Source organism: Oncorhynchus nerka, linkage group LG5 (genome assembly GCF_034236695.1).
Source record: "Oncorhynchus nerka isolate Pitt River linkage group LG5, Oner_Uvic_2.0, whole genome shotgun sequence".
NCBI classification, from domain to species: Eukaryota; Metazoa; Chordata; class Actinopteri; order Salmoniformes; family Salmonidae; genus Oncorhynchus; species Oncorhynchus nerka.
Window position 1 is genome coordinate 54521501 of NC_088400.1, and position 24590 is coordinate 54546090.

Genomic DNA, 24590 nt, shown 5'->3' on the forward strand with positions numbered 1-24590 from the left:
TGTGTAAGAATGATGCTAGGTTTCCTTTCTTTATTGTGATTGTTAGGCCTTTTATGGGCTTTCACCAATGACATTAGGACCCATAGAGTTGAAAAATCTGTTATCTAAAAAGGAAACATTTTTGGGTCGGTGAGCTATTGGTCCTTTTTATTAGAGTGACTTAGTAGCACAGGACTTCACACTTCTGTCCTGCTCAGTCAAGATATGTTGTTGCTAGTGTGACACTTCCCATTTTGTGTGTGTAAATGTGTGTTCGAATTCTGACACTGGTTGGAGCGAGGGTTTGGGTCTGTGTTTGTGTCTGTCTGTCTGTGTATGTGTGTGCGTGTGTGTGTTAGTCCTTGGCGTCAGTGTATCACAGCTCAAAAAGTGCTTGGCCAAGCAGGTCCTGGAGGCCAAACTGCCCTGATCAGCAGAACTCAGACCAGTTTCTCTACTGCAAAATTTAGCAGGACATTTACACAAATAGGTGCACTGAAATAACACTGTCCCTTAACTGCTGAAAAGGTACTTCTACATAATCGAGGAGAGAGTGTAACTGATCCATGTAAATCAATGCCTATCAATTGGAGTCTGTGTCTGTGTGTGTGTCCGTGTGTCCGTGTGTGTGTGTGTGTGTGTGTGTGTGTGTGTGTGTGTGTGTGTGTGCGTGCGTGCGTGCGTGCGTGTGCGTGTGCGTACGTGCGTGTGTGATTGTGTGGGTAGCCTTGTACTGGTCGAAGTAGTAGCAGCTGTACTGGTAAGTACTTTTAATTGAAGTAGTAGTAGCATCATTATCATGGCTATCATTATTACAAATCATGCCTTTCAGTGGATACTTCTCTTCCTGGCCAACCCCCTAGACATCAGCACATCATTATGTAGTGGCATCTATCAGATACATGCTTAATTAGACGCTGTACAGCACATTAAGCCCAGGGAGTAGCCAAGCTAAAATATTTATAAGGTTGAATATATTTATTATCTGTGTCATAATCCTTTATCAGATTGAAGAGTTCCAAATAGTCTCTTCTTGCTTCTTTTTACAACTTCTGTTCACCCAGTTTCCCTCCCTCTCCTCTGCCATCCTAACCTACAAGAAGGAAAGAGGCCTAGAGTTGTGGTGCGTTATAATTCCTCATTTATCAACTGAACTTTATGCTATTCTTAGGGGCTATGGAGGCTATGGAGTGGCACAGCTTTAAGTGCCAGTGAGTGGCACTTCCGTAGCCTGAGTGCTATCACGGGCAACCTCTGTCTGATAAAGCCCCTTGTCTTTTTGTTAGGGGAGGTGTCACCGTCAAGAGCCCAAGAGCCTTTCTCCCTCCCTCTCTTTCGCTCCGAGGCCCTTCCGAGCCAATAGCAAATAGTCACTCCTTTCCTTGGGAGAATTCACAAGGGTCATGTTTATTTCAAAAAATGCCTGCCCTTGTCCTCAAAATGTTCCGTCTCTCTGAAAGGGAAGGTTGGAGGGGAGGCGGGGCGAGAGTGGGGGAGCGAGGAGCTCTCCTTTTGGGACTGTAATTAGACATCATGCTTGAATCTCTTTTCTTTCTCTCCCCACTGCAGCTGATAAAAGACAGAGGAAGACTTAATGAATGCATATTTGTATGGGATGTGATACACTTGGAGGAAATCTATTTTAGCCTCGGTGCTTAATACAAATGTTCAGCTTGTTTCCTTCTTCTGTTGCTCCTTTTCAACCCCAGAAAAAGTCCACAGACCTAGTAGTTATTGATGCATTTATTTATCAACCGCGCTCGATAATTCCTGTTGATGTCTTCTTGTAAGAGATGTATGTTGTTTACTAGCTTCAGGTAACACTTAGAGATGAAGAAAGATGAAAGGAATTAGCTCAAACCCAGAAAGTGTACCAAAACATTTCTTTCCCCTGTTCGGTAAAGATCTAATGACGTTAAATCTCTAAAGCATTTATGCAGATAATGTACAGTTCACAGTGAGCCAAGAATGCACTGTATGCAGTTCACAGGGGAGCAACAATACATTGTGGAGATATTCAGGCTCCAGCAGCACAACATTCACCTAGATTGTAATGTCCTTGGCCCCAGAGACCCACGGAATTGAGGTCGTGTTTTCATATCTCTGACCCGAGCATATCCACTCATGATGAGGAGGGTATGTGTGGGCGGGCCCAGCATATCCCAGGAATCTCACTCGGCAAATGTGGCTTATGCTCGGGCCAGACCCTGGCCCCATCCCAAATGGCACCCTATTCCCTATTTGCTACACTGCTTTTGCGGTCCGCCATATAGGGCATAGGGTGCCATTTGGGAAGCAGATCCTGTGAGAGAAAACAGCCCGCTGAACACTGTCTACAGATTGCGTGAACAAAAAAAAGAGTTTGATGGGTCCGCCCTCAAAAATATGCTGCACAAAGCTTCCTTCTTAGCACCTACACACTGAAGGAGGAAGCAAAGCCGAAACATCTGTATACGCTATCCCTGACGCAGTGAAATTAAATCCAAAATAATAACAAATAAATAAAGTAAGCTTCATGCGACATCTTTTTTTGGAATGCGGATCCATCACGCCTTTTTCTATCTGAATTGACACGTTTTTCGCTCCAACCAAACTTCTGGGAGAGCGCGATGCTCCCCTTTTGATGAGCTTTGAATACAGATTGCATGCCAGGAATGAACAGCAAGCCAAGCCTCCAACCCAGTAGTACTGACCTCACCCCCACAATGTATTAGTCTGGATCCTCGGAGGACTGAGAAGTTAAATATGGCAGTCTTCTACAAGAGAATCCAACTGCTCACCTGCCCTTAGTTGTGGTTACACAGGAACAGTAACAGGCTCTCTTGGATAAGAGTTGAGCCAAGGTTCCTCCGATCTTCAGTCAAATACACGCTGTATAGGCCTAGTATTTGAATGATTCAAGGTTTAGTTTAAAACCACTGTTGGAACACGTCAGCTTTTTATGTTGTTTACCCACATGTTGCCAGTTGCCTTGTTTCCTAAGCAGGGAGAAGGAGTGTGTGTGTGTGTGTGTGTGTGTGTGTGTGTGTGTGTGTGTGTGTGTGTGTGTGTGTGTGTGTGTGTGTGTGTGTGTGTGTGTGTGTGTGTGTGTGTGTGTGTGTGTGTGCGTGCGCGTGTGTGTGCGTGTGTGTGTGTGCGTGTGCGCGCGTGCGTGTGTGTGTGTGCGTGTGTGTGGAGGGAGGGAGGGAGGGAGGTCACACACCACGGGGGAGTGTGGAGGCCTGACTATTAAATTAGCCAGGGCAACCTACACCAAGTCCGCCATGCAAGAACTCATCCCTGGGGACCTGTGAAGTTTTTTAGCACTTTGTGAAGGTTCGATGCAGACCTGCCAGGCTGAGTAGGTAGTGACTAGGTTGGGGGTTGTGGTTCATGGAACGGGGTCAGAGGTGTCCAGTTATTGTCCCATGCAGAGGGCGTGATCCTGCGTTCCACTGATGCAATGGAGCTGGCATCCTGACAACTCTGTGGGATGAACCACGTTGCTCCAGGCCCTCCCAGATGGCCTTGCAGCAGCGGCCCCACTCTCCTCGCGCTGCTCTGTCTTGGCGTAGGAAGCCAGGGCCTAGCTGCCAGGATGTGGAAAATGATCCAAGCTCTTGCAACATATAAAACCTATCGCTGTGGCCCTTTGGCCAGGGGGGGGTTCCTGCTTTATTGATTTTTATTACTTCTGACGACATACTTCTCTTGGTTTGGCCACCAAGGGCAGTAGATACTGAGTGCCGGTGGGGTGTTAAGTATGAGGTAGGAGGATAAACACTTACACATCCCTCCTCTAGTCCGGGAAACCACTGTTTTCTTTTTCCATTTGTTCTCTCCCTCCTCCCCTTTCTCTTCCCGTTCTAGTTTCTGTATCGTTTCAAACCATAATGAAACCACAATTCCAGTGTTGCCGTTATTAAGACTGAAACTGTAAAAAGTCAAGTTGTTCCCTCTCCTTATTGAGCTCTCTTGAGAAGGCTTCTTGGACACCTCGGCTCATTTTGAACTTTGGCAACCATAAGATTGAGCTGTCCTGGGATTCAGATAGTGAACTATGTCCTTCATTTAATACCCTTTAACACACCCCCACACAATTCCGTCTTAGAGGCCTACATATATTCAGAGCACAAACTAACTATGTGTCTATCCATCCATCCCCAGACCATGTACCACATCAAAACTGCCAGACACAATCTTGTTTGATGTCTGAAACACCTCAATTCTATTTTGTAGATATATATTTTTTTCAGTCAGGATGAATGTATTTTTAAGCATTTTCTTTCACCAAAGGCAACCTGAACTCCAGCAACTTCGAGACAGCAGTGAGTTGTGAGTGATCCTGAGCATGTCATCACAGATTTGTGAGAGAGAAGGCGTATGAATTTCCCTGTGGCACATATTGAAACCTGACAAGAAGCCAGCAGGGTGTGGACTCACAATGCCATTTTTACACACACACACACACACACACACACACACACACACACACACACACACACACACACACACACACACACACACACACACACACACACACACACACACACACACACACACACACACACACACACACACACACTCACACACACACACACACAAAGTCAGAATGCAATTTTTAACCTTCATCTGGGTTCTGACTTCTGACGCTCTGCGACTGACAGACCGAATGGGGAGGTAACCAAACCTTTGCGCAGTCATTGCGCAGATGTCAATTATTATCTTGTGTCAATATCTGTCCCCTTACGCCTTATTTGAAGAGGCAAATATTGTGAGATATTATTGGACACTCTCCTAGGTATTAGCCAATTGAAACCTTTTCTTCTCCACCTGGATGTTTTGAATTATTCAGCCATGCAGGAAGCTGGGCCTTGTTCCTCCTGAGTACTCCTGGGTTTTAAAGGCTAAAATTGCTTCATCATGCCAAATGTATGCATACATTATTTAGTCTAACCTGAGAAAATGTGACTTCTCCCTGGGAATTTGTGTCTGTTTGCTGCCCATTTCAGAGGGGTGGGCGTTTTCTTTCCTCCCAGCACACTAGCTAAAGCCTACATCAATTAATTGATGGAAAAATGTTGAAATAGTCAAATATCCAGATTTTGAAGAACAATCTTCTCTAAATATTCAACGGTGGATGTATTATATTTCTGACTTCATTTACTCTGCAAAGCCAATAGTTATCATTTACATGGAGGCTGTAGTGAGTCATTTGTGATAACTCATCTACTAGAAATATCGACAATACTGTAGATACACTATGTAAAGGCAGACAGAAATGTTGCACCCTATACCACAGTGTGAAATGGTGAGGCCTTGTGAAGGTGTCAGGTTCGCTAGTTCCTGCTTGTGCTTAGACACTTGTTTGACAGAAGGGCGGACTCATTCCCTTTTCGTAGTAAAAAACTCAACAGATGTTTCATTCCTCTTGACCTTCCTTCCAACTGTCTCTCTTCTGTACTCACGGAGACACACACAGGCTACAAACCATCCAGCCCCAGCTCTGTTTCTGTACCTGGCTCTTATCTGCAACCCCACAGACATAGCATTGCGTAATCAAACACAAGCACTCTCGGAGACTCTACCGTTTCAAATACCTTTTGTTCGGTCAGCCTCTTTTACCAAATTGTCGCTAATATGCCATTGCTAATCTAATAGAATAGTCATTTTCAAATCAATCACTGCATTTGCTAGTTGTTAAAGGTACTTTTGCACACTGGAAATATTACGTTTTTTCTCTCACCATCTGTCTGCTACGAACATCTCCAAGCTACGTATAATGTAATGCATTAGCTGTATGGCTCTATTCCAGGAGCCAGTTAACAAAAACAAACGAAAACCCTTTTGAACCTGGGGAATTTATGACATTTTCTCACTCTAAAACCTTCAATTATTTTTCAGGTCACATGAAAAGCAATGCCCTGACAGTTTCTCTGCAATAAGCAGCCTAGGCTACTTCCAGTCCCAACAATCATGGACGCATTCTCTTTTGGCAATTTGGAATGTGGATTCCGAATATGTTCTGCTACTTTGATAGCGTAGCTACGACGATGATGATCAGTTGATTAAGACGGTAGGAGGAGCGACACGGTGTAACACCTCAAGGAATACTGGAAGGGAACAGCTGTGTGGAGTCTGTCTGTATTTCCACTGGGTTGCCAAGTCTGGGTGTAGTGGGGGATTGGTAGGGGAGCTTAGGGGGCCAGGGGTGGGCCTCGCCTAAATCTATGCTGTTCAGGGTTGGCCATGGTGGCTTCCTCCTGATGAAGTCAACTGTTGTTACGGGGGACTCTGGAGAGCAAGAGGTTAGGCGCGGCGCGGCGGAATGCAATTTCTTCGCCATCTGACAGAGCGCCGGAATAAAGTGACGCACTCTTCCTTGGCAATCGCAGGGAATTGCTTCTCAGGGTGACAAATGATTAGCTGTTATCTGTTGACTGAATTTGATTCCTACAAGCAGCTGAGTCAGGTAACTTGTGGAGGATCTGAGGAGAGGAGCGGAGAGGAGCGGAGAGGGGGGAAGGAAAGGTTTTTCCAGGAAATGAAATCGGCTTCCCCAGTCACACCGGGACCAAATATAATCCTCTCTGTCAGAACAAGATTACTACTTTGTCTAATTACAGACAGCTTTCTGTCAGCGGTAACCTGTTTACCGAACGGTGCAGGTGTCTGTTTGGGTTGGGTATGCCCTTGTTTGCGTTTTTTAACCCTGTTGAGAATTGAGGTTTAGAAAAGCCTCCTACTTCTACATAGTTCTGCTCTTGTGGGTAAATGACAGCATCTTTTTCTGTCAGGAATTTTTCAGGTGTTTTTTCATGTGATTTTGTGGCTAAATATCCCTTTCTCAAATAAGACACGGACAAATATTGGAGTGATGCATAGACATAGGAAAAGCAATAGGGAAAGAGCTTGAGTTCGGCTGAGTCTAACGTGCTAGGGTATTGGCAAAGCAAATGTACAACAGAGTCCATAACGAGCTATAATGAAGAGGTTTATTCCTCTGTAGTGCAGGGTAAGGATTTTGACACATTAGGCCCTTGGTGGAATTCAAGCCTTTGTCTGTGTAATGGTTCTCTGGCACCTTGGATTCACGTTTGAAGCCAATTTGTAGCACTGACAGCGAGCGAACAGGCCAGGCAGGGGGAGAGATGTGGTTGCTACACTCTGAGAGAGAGACTTGAACGGTTCAAGGTGTCAATGCATGATTAGTTCCCTCTCTGCAGTAGATCGGCTGGGTGGTTGTCACCCTGTGAACACAGTTAAAAGGGGAACCGGTTGCCCATTCGTTCTGTCACACCTCACACCGACCAAAACAGATAAGAACCAGAAAAGAAACAAACAGACATACATAGCACCTTTGAAACACCACACAGCAGCTACACAGGAAAAATGGTTGAGCCAATCAAATACCTTTCTGTCTGTCTGTCTGTCACAAGAGTCAACAGAAAGCTCTATCTTTGCCCTGTGTTAGCCCCAGGGATGTACTAACTGTCCGTTAAAGAGGATTTAGTGTTTTCATGTTAGACAAGTCACACACACACATATATATATATATATATATATATAGTATCTGGGAGGTTTGACAACATAAACAGAAAGGTAAAGACTACCAGAACATTTAGGGACCTTGTCAGACTGGCCCTTCCTGTCCGACCCTGAGCACCCATGTGGGAGTCTTCTGCATGTTGTGTGTGTCACAAGAACAACATAAAATGTTGCGTCAGCTCTTTGTTTTCATCAACTGAAACAACAGTCGAGAAAGAGGAGAGAGAGAGAGAGAGAGAGAGGGAGAGAGAGAGAGAGAGAGGGGGAGAGAGAGAGAGAGAGAGAGAGAGAGGAGGAGAGAGAGAGAGGGAGAGAGAGAGAGAGGGGGAGAGAGAGAGAGAAGAGAGGGAGAGAGAGAGAGAGGGAGAGAGAGGGAGAGAGAGAGAGAGAGGGGAGAGAGAGAGAGGGGAGAGAGAGAGAGAGAGAGAGGGGAGAGAGAGAGAGAGGGAGAGAGAGAGAGAGAGGGGGAGAGAGGGGAGAGAGAGAGAGAGGGAGAGAGAGGGAGGGAGAGAGAGAGAGGGAGAGAGAGAGAGAGGGGAGAGAGAGGGAGGGAGAGAGAGAGCAAAAAAAAAAAAGGAGAAGGGCACTGCTGAAAGTGCATTGGACTTCCTGTTACTGTAGATCAGCGAGAAGCAAACTAATACTTCACCTCTTTTTAGTTGGGTTAACATCTCTCCTTCTCTCCCTGTATTTGAGTGTAGTTAGGAGGGGAGGAGCCAGGGGTAGAGCAGAGGAAGGGGAAAGAGAGAGAGAGAGGGTGACGGGTGTAGCCATGTAGCAATGGTTCTCCCCTTCCACTCCTCAGAGCTCACTGCTGTTTTAACCCAGTGTTGATAGCCCCAGTGTTTGTCTCAGGCTCGGTCTCTCCCCTCTCCCTCTGAGGGGCGTTCCCCACATCCACTCCTCACTGTGGGAGCCTGAGCTCCACACTTCTCTCTCCATGTGATTTATGACCCACGCATCAGATATACCCACGGGTGCTCTCCCCTCTCACCGTCTCCACACACACAGCCCTCTCCTTGCACAAAGACCTCCTGACTTAAATGGATTAGACGGAGCAGTTATCCGCAAATGGATCCCACAGCAGCCTGGCATTATTACCTCTGTCCTGTTAACTACCTAACGCACTAAGTGTAGCATGCATGTCCCAAATGGCATCCTATTCCCCCTTATAGGGCACTACTTTTGACCAGGGCCCTGGTCGAAAGTAGTGCTTTGTATAGGGAATAGGGTGCCATTTTGAACGCAAGCCTAAGACGTGGGTCCTGAGCTGCTACTCTACTCTGATCTGCCACAGCTCTGTGTACCACAGCTGTAATTACCTGGTTTGAAGGAGTTAAATAGCCATATATCTTGTGTTCAATGCGATGAGAGGTTTAACGTGTATACAGAGGGGGATACTTTCCCCCCGTTTTCATTCTGTGGCTCTCGAAAGAAGAATAAGAAGAAAAAGAGACCTCTCCTTATCAGGTAATAGTTCAAATGGAAGTGCCCTGTCTTGAGGAAAGCTGGGAAGATGAAAGGTGTTTGTTAAAAGTCGCCCACGGGGACAGGTTTCCCTGTGCCTTCCTGCGAAACTCCCCTGTCTGTCCCTAGCAGGTTCCTAGCTCCCCTCGCTTCCTCCTGCCTTCTTGCGTAGCCGACCCTGTCTTGGGAGGGAGAAAGTAAAACCTTCATGCCGCCTGCCTGGGTTAGATTAAATACCGAGATGGCGACAGGAAAAGGGCAGGGAGGGGAAAACAAAAAGGCCAGGGTGGGTGAGGGATGTTGGGGAGAATTATCAGGTTGGTGGCGGAAACGGACAGTTTGTCTGACTCAAATATATGTACAAATATGCGTTTCTCTGTTTCTCAAACCTTTTGGAGGACACGGTCATCTGTCTGAGAAAAGGCACATTGGGGACGGGTGAAAAGAATGAAATATATCGATCTAGTCTAATTTCCCCCCACATATCTTTTATCTCGAAAAGAAAACCAGGGGGAAAAAAAATATATATATAAAGAAAACATACGATATTTAGGGATTATGTTGTAGACAATTGTGTGCACAGCCATAAGTCCCAACCTTATTTTCTTCTGTTAGTTCTGTGAAAAAGTGTAAAGTGTAGTGTAAAAGCAGTTTCCTAGCAGGTATAGAGTTAAACGAGGCCAGTAGGGAAGTCTTCTCCCACAGCATATTTCCTCTAGTTTACATTGTACAAATCATTCTGCCTGAGAGAGCCCTAACAGGGAAAGTAGAATTAATATGACTTCCGGTCTAGATGAACATTTGATACCAGCTAAGTCACTGGGGGTTCTTAAAGAGAGAGAAGGATGTTTCCAAGGAACTTTGAGGAACTTTGAGGAAGTATCAAGAAACAATGAGCTTAATGCCTGGCTTTAGCGCTCCTCCTTTAGTCCTAATGGTGTGTCTTAGAGGAATGGTGATAGCTCGCAGGCAGTGACAGAGCCCTGTGTGTGTGTGTGTGTGTGTGTGTGTGTGTGTGTGTGTGTGTGTGTGTGTGTGTGTGTGTGTGTGTGTGTGTGTGTGTGTGTGTGTGTGTGTGTGTGTGTGTGTGTGTGTGTGTGTGTGTGTGTTTGCATGGTGCGGTCTCAACATGAGACTATATAAGCACTGTAATGTGTTTAACTTGTAAACTAGTCGGAGACAGATTACTTGTGGTTGGCAGGGAGGTGAGGAGGCGACATTTCAACTGTTCACCTTTTTTCCTTCACATCTGTCCTGCTAATGGGCTGGTCTCTCTCTCTCTCTCTCTCTCCCTCTCTCTCTCTCTCTCTCTCTCTCTCTCTCTCTCTCTCTCTCTCTCTCTCTCTCACTCTCTCTCCTCTCTCTCTCTCTCTCTCTCTCTCTCTCTCTCTCTCTCTCTCTCTCACCAAACCTCAGGCACCTTTTTCATTCCTTCCCTCATTCCAATTTCCCAATTAAAAGAAACAGTCATTATTAGTTTATTAGCAAGCCTCAGCAAATGTGTTAGCGGATTTTCAGTTGTTAATGAACGAATTCAAACCCCCTCTATTGAACGTATTCACAGGCAGCTGTGAGTGCTTCAGCTAATAATAGTTACCCAAAGACAAAAGATTAAGGAAATAGCATTATAGGGGGGATAACAATAGAGGCCTATTGGAAGCACTTTAATGGAATGCTCTTTCGTTTAGAAAGGGTTTAGAATTTCTATGTGCTTGTCTTGCTCTTTTATAATGCTCTCGCCTCTCAGTATATAACAGCAATAGCTGCTGTTTTTCTCCCCAGGCCGGGCTATTGGCACAGGGAATAGATCCGGGATTGACATAGACTATAGAACGTAAGGTATCTCAACCTGTTGGAGCTGAATTCCCCTCCTCCTCCTCCTCCTCCTCCTCCTCCTCCTACAAAAGCACTTTGTGTTGCTGCTTTGGCAGCCTGGCATGCCCTGCCATATTCTTAACAAGGCAGGTGAATTGTTAATTAAGGTTGAGGTAAAGAGGGGGTGTTGGGATGGGAGGCGGGGAGGGAGGGAGCAAGCAGGGTAAAAGTGAGAAGCGCAAACAAGTCGAAGCGTTTGTTCGCCGCGCGGTCTACACATCAATTATCCCGCTGAGCTAATTAGCACCTTGCATTACCCCAGGTACCTGCAGCATTCACACATGCTCACTCTTTCATGCTCCTGATCAAAAAAAGGAAACGGATTGACAGAAACACGGGGAAGCTGAACCCAAGGGTAGAGCTAAGGCAGGGGGGAAAAAGCCTGAGATCCAAATTTCCCTTATACTCTTTTACGAAAAAAGAAACTCTCAGTGTGTATGCATGCACCGTTATGTTTCCCAGGTCCCTTTCCACATCAGCTATGCCAAAGAAACTGCTCAATTATGTAAGGGGCACGAGCATATACCATATATCATATAGTACTTACCTAAGTATGCATATAATTGACAGGGAAATGGGTTTGTGTGGTTAGTATGGAAAACAACTGTTTTCAATGATAGGTCATTTTATTCACGGGGCCTGACAGGCAAGAGGTCATGTTTTGGCAATATTCAAATGAAATTGCTTTATTATTAAAAACGACTGAACAAACAAAATTGTCTCAGCTATTGCAGATTCGATGGACTATGCGAAATTTAAAAGCAACATTTGTTTTGCATGTGTTCTACGTCGCGTGTGAGAACATGTCACAGTACGACTTTAAACTGTGATTTGTGATATTCAAACGACAACAACAAAATGTGAAAGTACAACGTTGTTGTAACAGCAACATCTGTAAGCAATGATGTCCTTCATTCTAATGACGAAGAAACAGATTTGGATGGATATTAGGTGGCTCTTTGTTATGTTGAAACCTCTCTGTTACGTAATAAGCTAGAGGGGGGGGGGGGGGGGTTTGTCTAAACGTCCTGGTTCATGATGAGGTCTTATAAAGGTGTGTTTAGCATGACAAAGACCCTTAAATGGTCCCCAAGTGTCATGTGGGTCCTCCTTTCGGATTGGCCGCTCTGTTGGTCAGAAATCACATTTATAATTGACTTGGAAGCAGCAGCTCTGTTTTCTCCGACTGTGGGGACGGGGAGACCCTCCTGTGACGTAATTAAAGGCGTCGTCTCTCCTCTGCTCTGGGTGGAGAAAAAGGCTGGTGAAACATGGGAGTCGTAGGCGGGAGGCAGAAAATGTGAGAAAATGTGTCTCTGATAGTGTTTTACACACACACACACACACACACACACACACACACACACACACACACACACACACACACACACACACACACACACACACACACGCACATCATCCATAACTTATGGGCTGGGATGTGTGATGATGTTGTTCATTTCGTTTGACAGAGAGAGAGAGAGAGAGAGGCGACTTACACCTCTCGCCTGCCTCCTTAAAGAACACCTATCGACGAATGCAACTCGTCTCTCATACAAGTACACATGGTTCTGAAATCTGTATGACTCTGCATACAATGTCTCTGTTAAAATAAGAGCATCGTAGTTTTTGCAGCCAATGTATTTCCTGGTACCCTCGTTGACATCTGTGTCAGGTGATGAGGCCTCTCCTCCTGGCTGCTCTGAGTAATTGAGAAGTGGTAACAGTATCAGGTTCTGTGTCTGTGTTCCTCTGAGTCTCCCGAGGAGGTTTCCCTCCCTGTAGGACGCGGAGCCTTGCTGTGGGGCCTGTTGTCAAGGGGGTTCGCCCGCCGCTCATTTGCTGATTGGAGAGAGGTGGAGAGAGGTTGGCGGGGAAGAGAGGATGAGGGGATGAAAAGAGGCCCATTTCCTGCAGCTCGTTTGATACCTGGTGGGGATGCTATTCAGGTGACAAAGATTCAGGCACAGAGGGGGGACCAGATGTGATTTACACACTCATTAGCATCTGAATGAAATGCCTGAGACCCAGGCTGGATCAGATCAGATTGGGGGCCACAGCAGAATAGACCGGGGATGGGGGGACCGTGCCTACTCCCACCGCCTGGCTTGGTCCTCACCTGGATGGGTGGATGGGTTCCCCTTCTCCCCCTCTGATCTTTATCACATCTGAGGGGCCTGATCCCTCACCCTTCTAAACCCCCCTACCTTCCCTCTCCCTTCCCCCTGGCCCCCAGCTGGTGACATACTGGCAGACCTGCAGAGTTTTATGACAGTGAGCAGTCTTTCCTCTCTCTCGTTCTCCTCTCTCACTTCTCGCCTCTCTCACCTCTTTCTCTTCTATCTCTCATTCTCCTCTCTCCTCTCTCTCTCTCCCTCTCTCCTCTCTCTCTCTCTCTCTCTCTCTCTCTCTCTCTCTCTCTCTCCCCATCTCTCTCTCTCTCTCTCTCTCTCTCTCATTATCCTCTCTATACTCTCTCTCTGTCTCTCTGTCTCTCTGTCTTTCTCCAGCTCAGAGCACAGATGCGATTCAGAAAATGTGCCTTCACACCAATTTAGTTTTTTTTTACCTCGTTCATTGTGTTTAATTCACATCAGGAAAATTCTACTAACCCGGCCACTAACAATGAATCCCAAACAATGCTGGTTTGCTTGGAAGTCTTCCAAGATGCTATCTTGTGACAGTGAGCCTCTATTTCATACATTGGATACGTTTCATTCATAGGCGACAAAGAGCTCTAATATTTTATGTGGTAAAAGGTCATAAATTAAACGTGGTCATCGTTTTGGCTGCCGGTAAATTATTTTAGTTAAGAATTTGGAAAGAAATGGTAATAAATCAACTTTGCTGTATGGCAATGGCTTTGCTCAGTGTTTTTCTTGTGGGCTTAGTCAGATTGACAAGCTGTCCCCTGCAATGTTTAAAACTGTGTGAACACAAATGTTTCTCTTGTTTTTGTCCATTATAATCTATTAGAGAGATAGGAGGGGAAAATAATGAGAGAGCGAGAGAAGAGAGGGGGAGAGAGTGAGAGAAGAGAGGGGGAGAGAGTGAGAGAAGAGAGGGGGAGAGAGTGAGAGAAGAGAGGGGGAGAGATGGAATCTAGTAGAGAGAGAGTTTTCTTGTCACTTTTGTTTATTGTTGATTTCACTAGCTTTGGTAATGTAAACATATGTTTCCCATGCCAATAATGCCCCATTGAATTGAGAAAGAGAGAGAGAGAGAGAGAGAGAGAGAGAGAGAGAGAGAGAGAGAGAGAGAAGAGAATGAATAGAGTAACTGACAGATTGTGTTAGGCTTCAGGTGCAAACTCAGTGTTCCTGAGATAAATGTAGCTGTAGGCTACAGCCGCCTGGTCAGGAATGCATCACGACCTTGACCAGATCAAACTGTTGTTTTTACCCATTTACTTATCTCAGGGTCTGTACAATAGTTATGGCGAGTTAGGAAAGGTGAAAAGTATTTGTGGGAACACAAAACAACTCAACTTGTCAGACTTGTGAAAGGATTTGAGCTGTTTTAGCTTCTCACAGGCCAGCAAAAATAAATGAAAAAATAACCTCAGGCCTATACATTTCATTACTTTTTTTGTTCTTATTTTATTCTCCTTGTAAAGGAAATCACCATCAAATGACTTTGTAAGAGTGCATAATTACAACTCAGGTTCTGCAGAGCTGTTATTAACAAAAACCTACAGTAATCCATTCTGGCAGTGCAATATGTTATTGTAGCATACTAATTAATCTTACAGGAAGTGTAATACATTTACAATATCAGATTGAAGCAATACTGTATATAGATTTATTAAATCTTTTAATCAGTTCTGGCTAAATTAATTTTGCACTGATTGCTTACATTTGAATTTGCATATACTTAGTGCAAGTCATTTATTTCCATGGATTCCTTTTTATTAAAATGGGGCACATGGCCCTTGAGCTAAAAAAAACATTGCTGCTTTTTCCACAGAACATCCTCACTTTAGTTGCATTAAATAGCATGTACATTTTTATGCAAGCAACATCTCAAGCTAAAACTGCTTCCTGTTAGGTCTGCCTTATATGACGAGGTTAGGACCTGTCAATATGACCAGTATCCAACAACAAAAGGCTCTATTTTGTAAATTTGATAGAGTTGAGACTTTCCATTGTGAAGAGGCATGCCTCTGACATCTACTGCAGCCACTCTGTCATGCTCTGTGGCCTTGGTAAGAGTAGATGATACTCCTCGTGATGCACCTTCCCTTTCTTTGTCCCTGATAAATAGAAATGGGACAGAAGACATTTTCCGAAGCACCCCCCCCCCCCCTCTATCTGACACACAGGCACGCACACACTCTTTACCCCCTCCACGCACGCACACGCACGGGAGCTCAGACTGCAGCACTCACTTGTAGTACAGTAGACTGTAATTGATGACAGTGATGTGTGCATGCATAAAGGGAGAACTAGTGGTATCATGCTGGTGGCTGTATACAAGGGGCAAGGCCCCACTGGCGCTCTGGGGGCCTGAGCTCACTCACAGCAACAACAGACAGAGCAACAGAGTTAGGTCATATTAAACAGCTAGCTGATAACACAGTGCTGTGACTATCAAATTGTTGCCTGCCTACCCCCCCGCCCCCATTCCCCACATCAAGCCAACAACAGGCCCTGGCCCTGCTCTGGCCCCGTCAGCAGATTCCTTTACCTGGAGCGGAACTGGAACTGTGTGTGTGTGTATCTCTCTCTCCCTCTGTGTGTGTGTGTGTGTGTGTGTGTGTGTGTGTGTGTGTGTGTGTGTATTTCTCAATGCCAGTGTATGTGTGTTTATAGAAAAGCATTCGGAGGGGAGGGCACCCTGGGGCGGGGAGGTGGAGGTGGGGGGTGTGAACCTGTGGCAGCGAGCCATGGTGTCCCTTTGCAACTGGTAAGGAGGGCTGGAGATAGAGGGAGGGAGGGAGGGAGGGAGAGGGAGAGACGGGAGGCCCGACAGAGACAGGGCCACAGAGAGAGAGAGACAGAGAGAGAGCGAGAGAGAGGACAGGTCCAGATAAGATTCTCAGCTTATAGCAACACACTACTCCACTATCAAGAACATGGATACTCTCTTCATGAGTGAGCAGGCCTCCAGAGCAGAGCACTGTACCCAGCTAGCAGGCTGAGAACATCTAGGAAGCTGAAATATAACCAGAAATACTAAGATTCCAAAAGAAGTGTGTTACATTTATACGCACTGCAAGATGAGTTCTCCCTGTGCCTTATACATTGGATTTATATGTCATATTTTGATTGTGAATAAAACTAAAACAAGGGTTTGTGGGGAGACTTCCAGATGAGCGCTTTTTGGGGGTAACATGAATATTTGATAGGAAACCTGATTCTTCTGGATAAAGCACCCGTCATTTACTTCTTTGATCCCCTATTCCTATTCCAGGACATTCCATTATTTATCTGCTTATAAATATCTGCATAAATTGAGCAGGCATAGGTGATTTGTCAACAGTCCAACATCGACATTGATGTGCAGGTGGTGCTCCCTTGGTATTCCCAGTAGTGATTACTATACAATTTACATTTGTACACATTTACGTACAAAAGCACACACACATTTCGAAGAGTTTTAAGTACCCGCTTGCTGCATTCATTGGGTAAATTGGTAAGAAGCCTAAAAGGGGCTTTTATACGATAGTCAAAGAAAATGTGAAATTGTGTGAGCAAAGTACCAGTTTGCCCACGATGAACGACTCAAACTGGAAAGTGTTTCATCCTTCCTCCTCCGAAAGGTTTTGTGTGTATTTGGTTAGTTACAGTAATTATAGCCAATAAGTGACAGCCAAAATCAGACAGGAGAAAGTAGAGGCTGCAGAGGCACACACACACACACACAAACACACACACACACACACACACACACACACACACACACACTCTCTCATAGCAAGGACCCGCTGCAGAACATCTGCTGAGAGATTTGCATATTAATTAACCCATATTAACACTAATTATTCTGGGAAATTATCAAATAAATTAAATTTTCTAATTTTAACCTTTTCCTTTGCTTGATGTATCTCAGCAGCCAGAGGAACCTTCCGCTGGAAATCGATCTCACCTGAGCCGGTGATCTTAGGAGATTGTTATTTTTATTTGTAAATATGATTTTTTAATTCCTCCCCAGCTTTCTGCCTCGAGTCCTGAGGGCAGCCTAGGGAGCTTTTGTGTGCCTTGCCTCTTCCCCCCACCCCCACCCTTTTTTTTGGCTCCTGCGTTGGGGAGGCGGGGGCCCAGAACATTTGTCGAGGAGGAGGAACATGTGCAGGGTTGTACAGATGGTGGATCTGTACAGGGCGAGTAAAGGTGGGCCCTCTGAGCAGTTGAGCAAACCTTGAAGCTTTCTTTTTCCAGCCTGTTGCTCAGGCCTCTGCAAATAAATGGGAGTTTAATTCAATTAGAATCAGGCTACTGTGGGTGCCTCATGGCAGACATTATTGAACATAACCAACCCCTTCCTGACACACTCAGAATCACTCACTACTCACTCCCATGCACACAGACACAGAGCGAGAGAGAGAGACACACACACACACACACACACACACACACACACACACACACACACACACACACACACACAACCCTACACACACACACACACTCCCCACTCCCAGGTTGGTTTACACATCGCTGAATTTTCACCATTCATCGCCTCTACAAAGCTGCCCCTCTCCTTTCAGCTCTTTGTTTGCCCTCTGCCACTGTCCTTTTACAGCTTACGGCTTGCTTGTTCTGGCCCCTGTGAAACACCAGGCTAGTAGACGTGCACAAGATCTCAATCGTTCTGTTGTCTCTCACTGGAATACAGACAGTCACAAGCATTCTTGTGTATCTCACTGGAATACAGACAGTCACAGGCATTTTCGGTATGTAATGAATGTAAAACAGCAAGTTTTCCTAATGAGTTAAAAGGACAAAGTTAAACATATTTCAAATTCCGAAGAGAGAAAAATATATTTAAACCTTCCCGCCGTTCCTCCCACCTACAATCCCCAAACGCTTCCTACCCTAAACGGCCTACTGTGAAAGTTAAAAGGTCATTGTTAAAACGCCTTCCAGTGGGGTAGCCACAAGGCTATGACCTAATTTCTACCTTAATGCCTCTCTACCTCTCCTATTCCCCCGTTCTCCACCTCTACCCCCCCCCCATCCCTCTCTGCCCTCCTAGCCCTTCAGGTGATCTGCATGTTTCTCATTCATGAGACAGGGCAGTTTTCCTCCAATAGGGTAAATGTCCTTGCTCATTACCAACACTGATAGCCACAGGAAACACAACATTACCTGGAGCTAAGCCTCAGCGGTCTCAGTTAGCCAGGCTCTCAGTGTGAGTCACCTACCACCTTTCCCCATCACAATCTAACGGGAAGCTGGCTGGGAACTGGCAAGTCTCCGCCTCCAAATAGAGGGTACTGTGATGGACATAGAGACCCACTGGGTGGAATAGATCTTCTGGCGCCTTCTGTCTCACCTGTTCCATCAGACAGAAGTGATTATTTGGATATTTTTCTGGGCTGTTCGTTATGGATCGAGTGCAGATCCAGCACCTCCCAGCTCGGGAGCCTGTTGAGAGGGCTTTGTGGAAGAGTGTTAGGGAAAGGGGAAGAGTAGGTGCACGTTTGCAGCACATTCACCCAAGGTATGTTTATTTGAGTGTGTGTTTTGGGTATGTTCAGAGGGTCCGTGTGTGACTCAAGGGTTGTATGGTTGATGTCTGAGTGTATGACACGCACATTTCATAGTGTGAGAGTTATGGTTTGTTTAACAGCTCAACAGTAAAACACAGTTACATATTTTTTTGTTCTTAAACGTGCTGTCTTTTCTCTTTGGAAGAACACTTTCTGGGTTTAAATGACTTTATATGGCCTTTTTTTATTGGAAGGGTACAGAGAAACTGCCACCGTCGAAACACTGATTGTCAAATGTCTTTATTTGTTTTAAAAGAAAGATGTTGAGATTTCAAATCAGACTCCTTTTTGTCACAGACGTTGAAAGGATAACTCGCGCTCTCATCCCTCGATGGGGGGAAAAAACAGGTCATTTTGGAAGGTTATAGACGTCATAATCAATGCACTTTTGAAACTGCCCTCTGCACTGGTATGCCTGACAGCCTAATACCAGGGCTCTGAAAGGGTTATGTCAGCCACGAATACGCCTGATATTAAGCAAGACTCAAGCGAGCAATTACAAGTGTCATTTTAATTATCTGTAAAAGTCGTTCCCTTTATTTACATCCAATCAGAAGAGAGCTGGTGAAATCAGCTGGTAACAGGTGGCATCAGTCAAAATGCCAGCTGTAATTGCCTTTGTTGAGGGTGGCACTTAAACTAAAGGAGGAGAAAAATGGAAAGTGTCATCTGAAAGAAAACGTAGCCCTAAAAAGTAAACATGATGATTTCTTTGTCTATCTCGTCTAGAAACACAAAAGATTGATTAGCGGCGAGGTATTGAACAAAATAATGGCAGAGTGTAGGCTAACATTAGTAGGTTCGGAATGACTTTGTTTCAGAGTACAATGCCCAACGTCAGGCTGGTGCTTATAGTATACTGAGGCATCTGTCAGAGATGTCACCTAAACAAAGCAGGCTCTCCGAAGGCAATGCTACTTGCTTCTTTGATTGACAAGTCACACATTGTCATTTCTGTCTTCTCCAAGCTCTTTGGTATGTAACGCTGTGTCTGATAGCCAATGTTCTAGCTTGGAGATCACATCCACTGAGCACCCCTCTCGCACTCCCCACCTCTCCCCTAAAACACGTGGACCTGTATGGAAGCACAGAACCCCAACCGGGCGTTTAGTAGCTTTCACGGTTCGTTTTGGACAATTGTAGATGTCTAGAGGTTTGCAGGGAGTGGGATGATCTTCACCTCTCCTCTATGTCCAAGGCCCATTGTTTCCAGGTCCGTTGCTCAATATTGAAGACGTCACATTGTAGCGCCTCTCTTCATGCGTTAACCTATACGCTACACATGGACCTATAGCACACTGAAAAATGCTCTCTGAGAGGTTTGGCGTGTAAAGAAAGGCCTTTTAAAACCTGTCCATCCTTAGATAATGTCATTCACTCCTCCTGGGTATTCGTCGGTATTCAGGCTGTGTCCAGAGATCAGGTCTGCAGGGGGAGGGGTAATAGCTTCCCAGGCCTCCTGCTTCTTTGTTAACCCCTGCCGCCCGCCTGCTAGGCCACCCTTAGAAACATGCCTGGGAGAAAGGGGAGTAGGGAGTCCACAGCACGTTGTGTTGCTAGGAAATGGTTGAACCTCTGGGATGAGGGGGTTAGGGGGTGTCGCGGTAAGTTGGGAAGGGACCAAAGGGGAAATATAATAATAATAATAATAATAATAATAACATGTTATCAAGTGCAGTGCCAAGGTATATCGGGGACCACACAGCAGGAGTTTGAATGTCTCACTTTCTTTTTGGCTTTTCTTTGGCTTTCTCTTTTTTCATGTCTGAGAGCATTACCCAGTCTGAACTTGCCTAAACCCTTGTGGTCACACCTCTTGAAAAGGTTTTGTTTCCCCCATCAATTGGTATTCTAACCAGGTCAGCTGATTCTGCTGGCCCTGTCTACGTAGCCGTTTTCATTTTAATTTGCACCTGTTGTTCGGAAGGCAAGTGCAGACCCGCGGATTATACAAAGATCATGCATGGACATACTGTATATGCTCAACGTAATCTTATTACTCTCCATAGTATATCAAAGAAAATATCAGATTTTTTTTCCCTTCTCAGTTTTGTAATTTTAAAGGTTTAAAGGTTTTATTTAAGTAGTCATATATAGCTACAGTACAGCAATTAAAACGGACCTGAAAAATGTTTGCACTCTTTTTCCTCGCCTTCCCCTAGCCACATTTGAAATCGGTTCCCATGATGTCATACTCTGATTTCCCCCCTCTGTGGTTGTTTTGAGTCTGTTTCTCTAGAGTAGTGTTTTAGGAACTAGCAGTGAGCTGTGTCTGGGTGTGATGCGGTGATGTGCCGGCCCTGTTTCTCTCGCTGAGCTAATGTCCTGTGTTCATTCCTCTAATACGTTAAGGCTTCCTTTTGTAGGACAGACAATTTATGGGCCTTGTGTGTAGACTGGAGAGGCTAGAGAACCAGCCTTGTGAGGGCAGACTAATTCACAAACAGCCACCTTCAATTGAGTTCACAGCCCTTATTTACAGGCTGCCTATTTTAAGAGAAGCTGCCATGTGTCTGGGACCAAGTGTTGTGGAATCAAGCGGGCCGCTACTTGTGTGAGTTATTTTAATGTGGGGCTCGACTGCGCAGTATTTCACTCCGCAACCATGACTCATTGAAAACACTCCCTGAAAAAGACAAGAGGAGAGGGAACGGAGGGAAAGGAGTGGGGTGCAGGTCCTGTTTTGATTAAGTTCTTATTTTTTTTTTTTACACTTGTATGTATTACTTCATTTATCATTGTAAGGATTTGACTTGACGGGTTGATATCTGTCAAGTTCTGGGGAAAAATGCAGTACAGTCGGTGCGTAACACTTATTTAGGAGTGGTGAATGTGATGAAATGACTAGGGGTTAAGAAATTTCAATCCAAGGGGGTATGGCTATTTGACATTTGTAAATATCAGAAGTGCGGAGTATCTCAGCCACGTCGTGTATGCTTTCGATCTGTCAGCCCAACTGAAAGGTGTAGCTAGGTTGGCATCTCAGGCAGTCACCTTTGTGGCTATTTTGGCGTGTCTACGTAGCAGCTGACTGACTCCACACACCATGATGGGTAAAGTTACAGATTCCAGTCTGTCGCTGTGGGTGTTGTTGTAATTGGGATGTACCCCCACAAGAAAGGGCCCATGTCCCAAACAGGAATGGGTTTAACCTGTAATCAAATAAAATCAAAGTTTATTGGTCACTCAAGCAGTTTAGCAGATGTTATAACAGGTGCAGCGAAATGATTGTGTTACTAGCTCCTAACAGTGCAGTGCAACCATGACTTCATCTAAGGACATAATCCTCAATGACCTTTTTTTCCATTTCAATTTCAGTACACTGAGCACCAAATCAGGACTTCCTCTAGTGACCCGTCTCCTTTTGTTTTGTGTTCTCCCCCATTGCAGCGTTGAATTACGAGAATGTGATGGACACTGGTTCCGAGACAGAGGATGAGGACAAGCTGCTGGTATCAGAGGAGGACGGCCTACTCAACGGGGTGTGCAGCCCTGCCAGCCTGAATAACCACGACGCTGGATCCCCGAGGGTGGGCCAGGCCCTGACGACGAAGGAGGATGAGGACGATGACATGAGGGACAGCGGAGTAGACCATGTCTGGCACGACAACGACATGCTGCACGCCTCAGTCGACGGCACTGGTGAGCGTCACACACGGCCGAAATCTTTTCCGGATTTATTTGGGTTTCCATGAGATGATAGGCTAGCCAACTCCCCCCCCCCCCTCCACCACCCCCACCTCCACAGTAACAGGGGCAGAGGTTGACCGTGCACGGCAGTCATAAGGAAGTGGAGGAGATCAAACCCCGTTTTGACATGCAGGGAGTTGACAGGGGGCAAGCAGAGAGTCAGGAGACGTTACTGTAACTTGACGATAAGTAGGAAACGTATGATGGTGCCACTGAAGATGGCAGAGGTACGGTGAAGATTCCTACACCCCCACGTGACTGAAACTCACTCGGCGCTAAATCACAACACATATTTTTACCCTCGCTAAAGTCAACCAGAATGACATCAGATAATATTGACAGATAGTTTCAATCATGAAACTAAGAGAGTACATTTGGACATTTTCTCAGAATGACCTCTTTTGATTGTCTCTATAATCGCAATATGATCAGCGCTTCAGTATATGATTGATATGCAGTGGGCAAAAAAGTATTTAGTCAGCCACCAATTGTGCCAGTTCTCCCACTTAAAAAGATGAGAGAGGCCTGTAATTTTCATCATAGGTACACTTCAACTATGACAGACAAAATGAGAAGAAAAAATCCAGAAAATAGTAGGAATTGTAGGATTTTTAATGAATTTATTTGCAAATTATGGTGGAAAATAAGTATTTGGTCACCTACAAACAAGCAATATTTCTGGCTCTCACAGACCTGTAACTTCTTCTTTAAGAGGCTCCTCTGTCCTCCACTCGTTACCTGTATTAATGGCACCTGTTTAAACTTGTTATCAGTATAAAAGACACCTGTCCACAACCTCAAACAGTCACACTCCAAATTCCACTATGGCCAAGACCAAAGAGCTCCCAAAGGACACCAGAAACAAAATTGTAGACCTGTACCAGGCTGGGAAGACTGAATCTGCAATAGGTAAGCAGCTTTATTTGAAGAAATCAACTGTGGGAGCAATTATTAGGAAATGGAAGACATACAAGACCACTGATAATCTCCCTCGATCTGGGGCTCCACGCAAGATCTCACCCCGTGGGGTCAAAATGATCACAAGAACGATGAGCAAAAATCCCAGAACCACACGGGGGGACCTGCAGAGAGCTGGGACCAAAGTAACAAAGCCTACCATCAGTAACACACTACGCCGCGAGGGACTCAAATCCTGCAGTGCCAGACGTGTCCCCCTGCTTAAGCCAGTACATGTCCAGGCCCGTCTGAAGTTTACTAGAGAGCATTTGGATGATCCAGAAGAAGATTGGGAGAATGTCATATGGTCAGATGAAACCAAAATATAACTTTTTGGTAAAAACTCAACGTGTCGTGTTTGGAGGACAAAGAATGCTGAGTTGCATCCAAAGAACATCATACCTACTGTGAAGCATGGGGGTGGAAACATCATGCTTTGGGGCTGTTTTTCTGCAAAGGGACCAGAACGACTGATCCGTGTAAAGGAAAGAATGAATGGGGCCATGTATCGTGAGATTTTGAGTGAAAACCTCCTTCCATCAGCAAGGGCATTGAAGATGAAACGTGGCTGGATCTTTCAGTATGACAATGATCCCAAACACACCGCCCGGGCAACGAAGGATTTCAAGGTCCTGGAGTGGCCTAGCCAGTCTCCAGATCTCAACCCCATAGAAAATCTTTGGAGGGAGTTGAAAGTCGTGTTGCCCAGCAACAGCCCCAAAACATCACTGCTCTAGAGGAGATCTGCATGGAGGAATGGGCCAAAATACCAGCAACAGTGTGTGAAAACCTTGTGAAGACTTACAGAAAACGTTTGACCTTTGTCATTGCCAACAAAGGGTATATAACAAAGTATTGAGATAAACTTTTGTTATTGACCAAATACTTATTTTCCACCATAATTTGCAAATAAATTCATTAAAAATCCTACAATGTGATTTTCTGGATTTTTTTTCTCATTTTGTATGTTATAGTTGAAGTGTACCTATGATGAAAATTACAGGCCTCTCTCATCTTTTTAAGTGGGAGAACTTGCACAATTGGTAGCTGACTAAATACTTTTTTGCCCCACTGTAGATCAATTTGCTAATAATCTAGTTTAGATCATTTCGGGCAGGTGATACATACAACTTTGGAGGCGCCTTACTCCTTAGTTTCTTTGGAGCATCACTGATAGCAGAGAGCCTAGTCATGGATGCTTGAAAGATAAATACTTTTAATTAGGGCTAGGGGATCATCATTAAAGGAAGCCAGACTGCTGCAAAAGTCATTAACAATCTTAAATGAAATTTTTATTTTTATGATAGCCATTTACATGTATAATAAGAGTCAATGATTCTTGCAGCGGTGTGACAGAAACAGAGTGTAGCGAGAACTCATG

General features: G+C 45.1%; 1 protein-coding gene across 5 annotated transcripts in view; it reads left to right on the plus strand.

Moving 5' to 3' along the window:
• The window catches only part of LOC115129648 (zinc finger E-box-binding homeobox 2-like), an 80239-nt gene that overhangs the window by 36797 nt on the left and 18852 nt on the right, over positions 1 to 24590 (plus strand). For all 5 annotated transcript variants that reach the window (XM_065018749.1, XM_065018747.1, XM_065018750.1 and 2 more), the window contains one exon: positions 21953 to 22204. In XM_065018749.1, coding sequence (XP_064874821.1) covers positions 21953 to 22204 — 252 coding nt within the window. The remainder of the gene's footprint in view (positions 1 to 21952; positions 22205 to 24590) is intronic.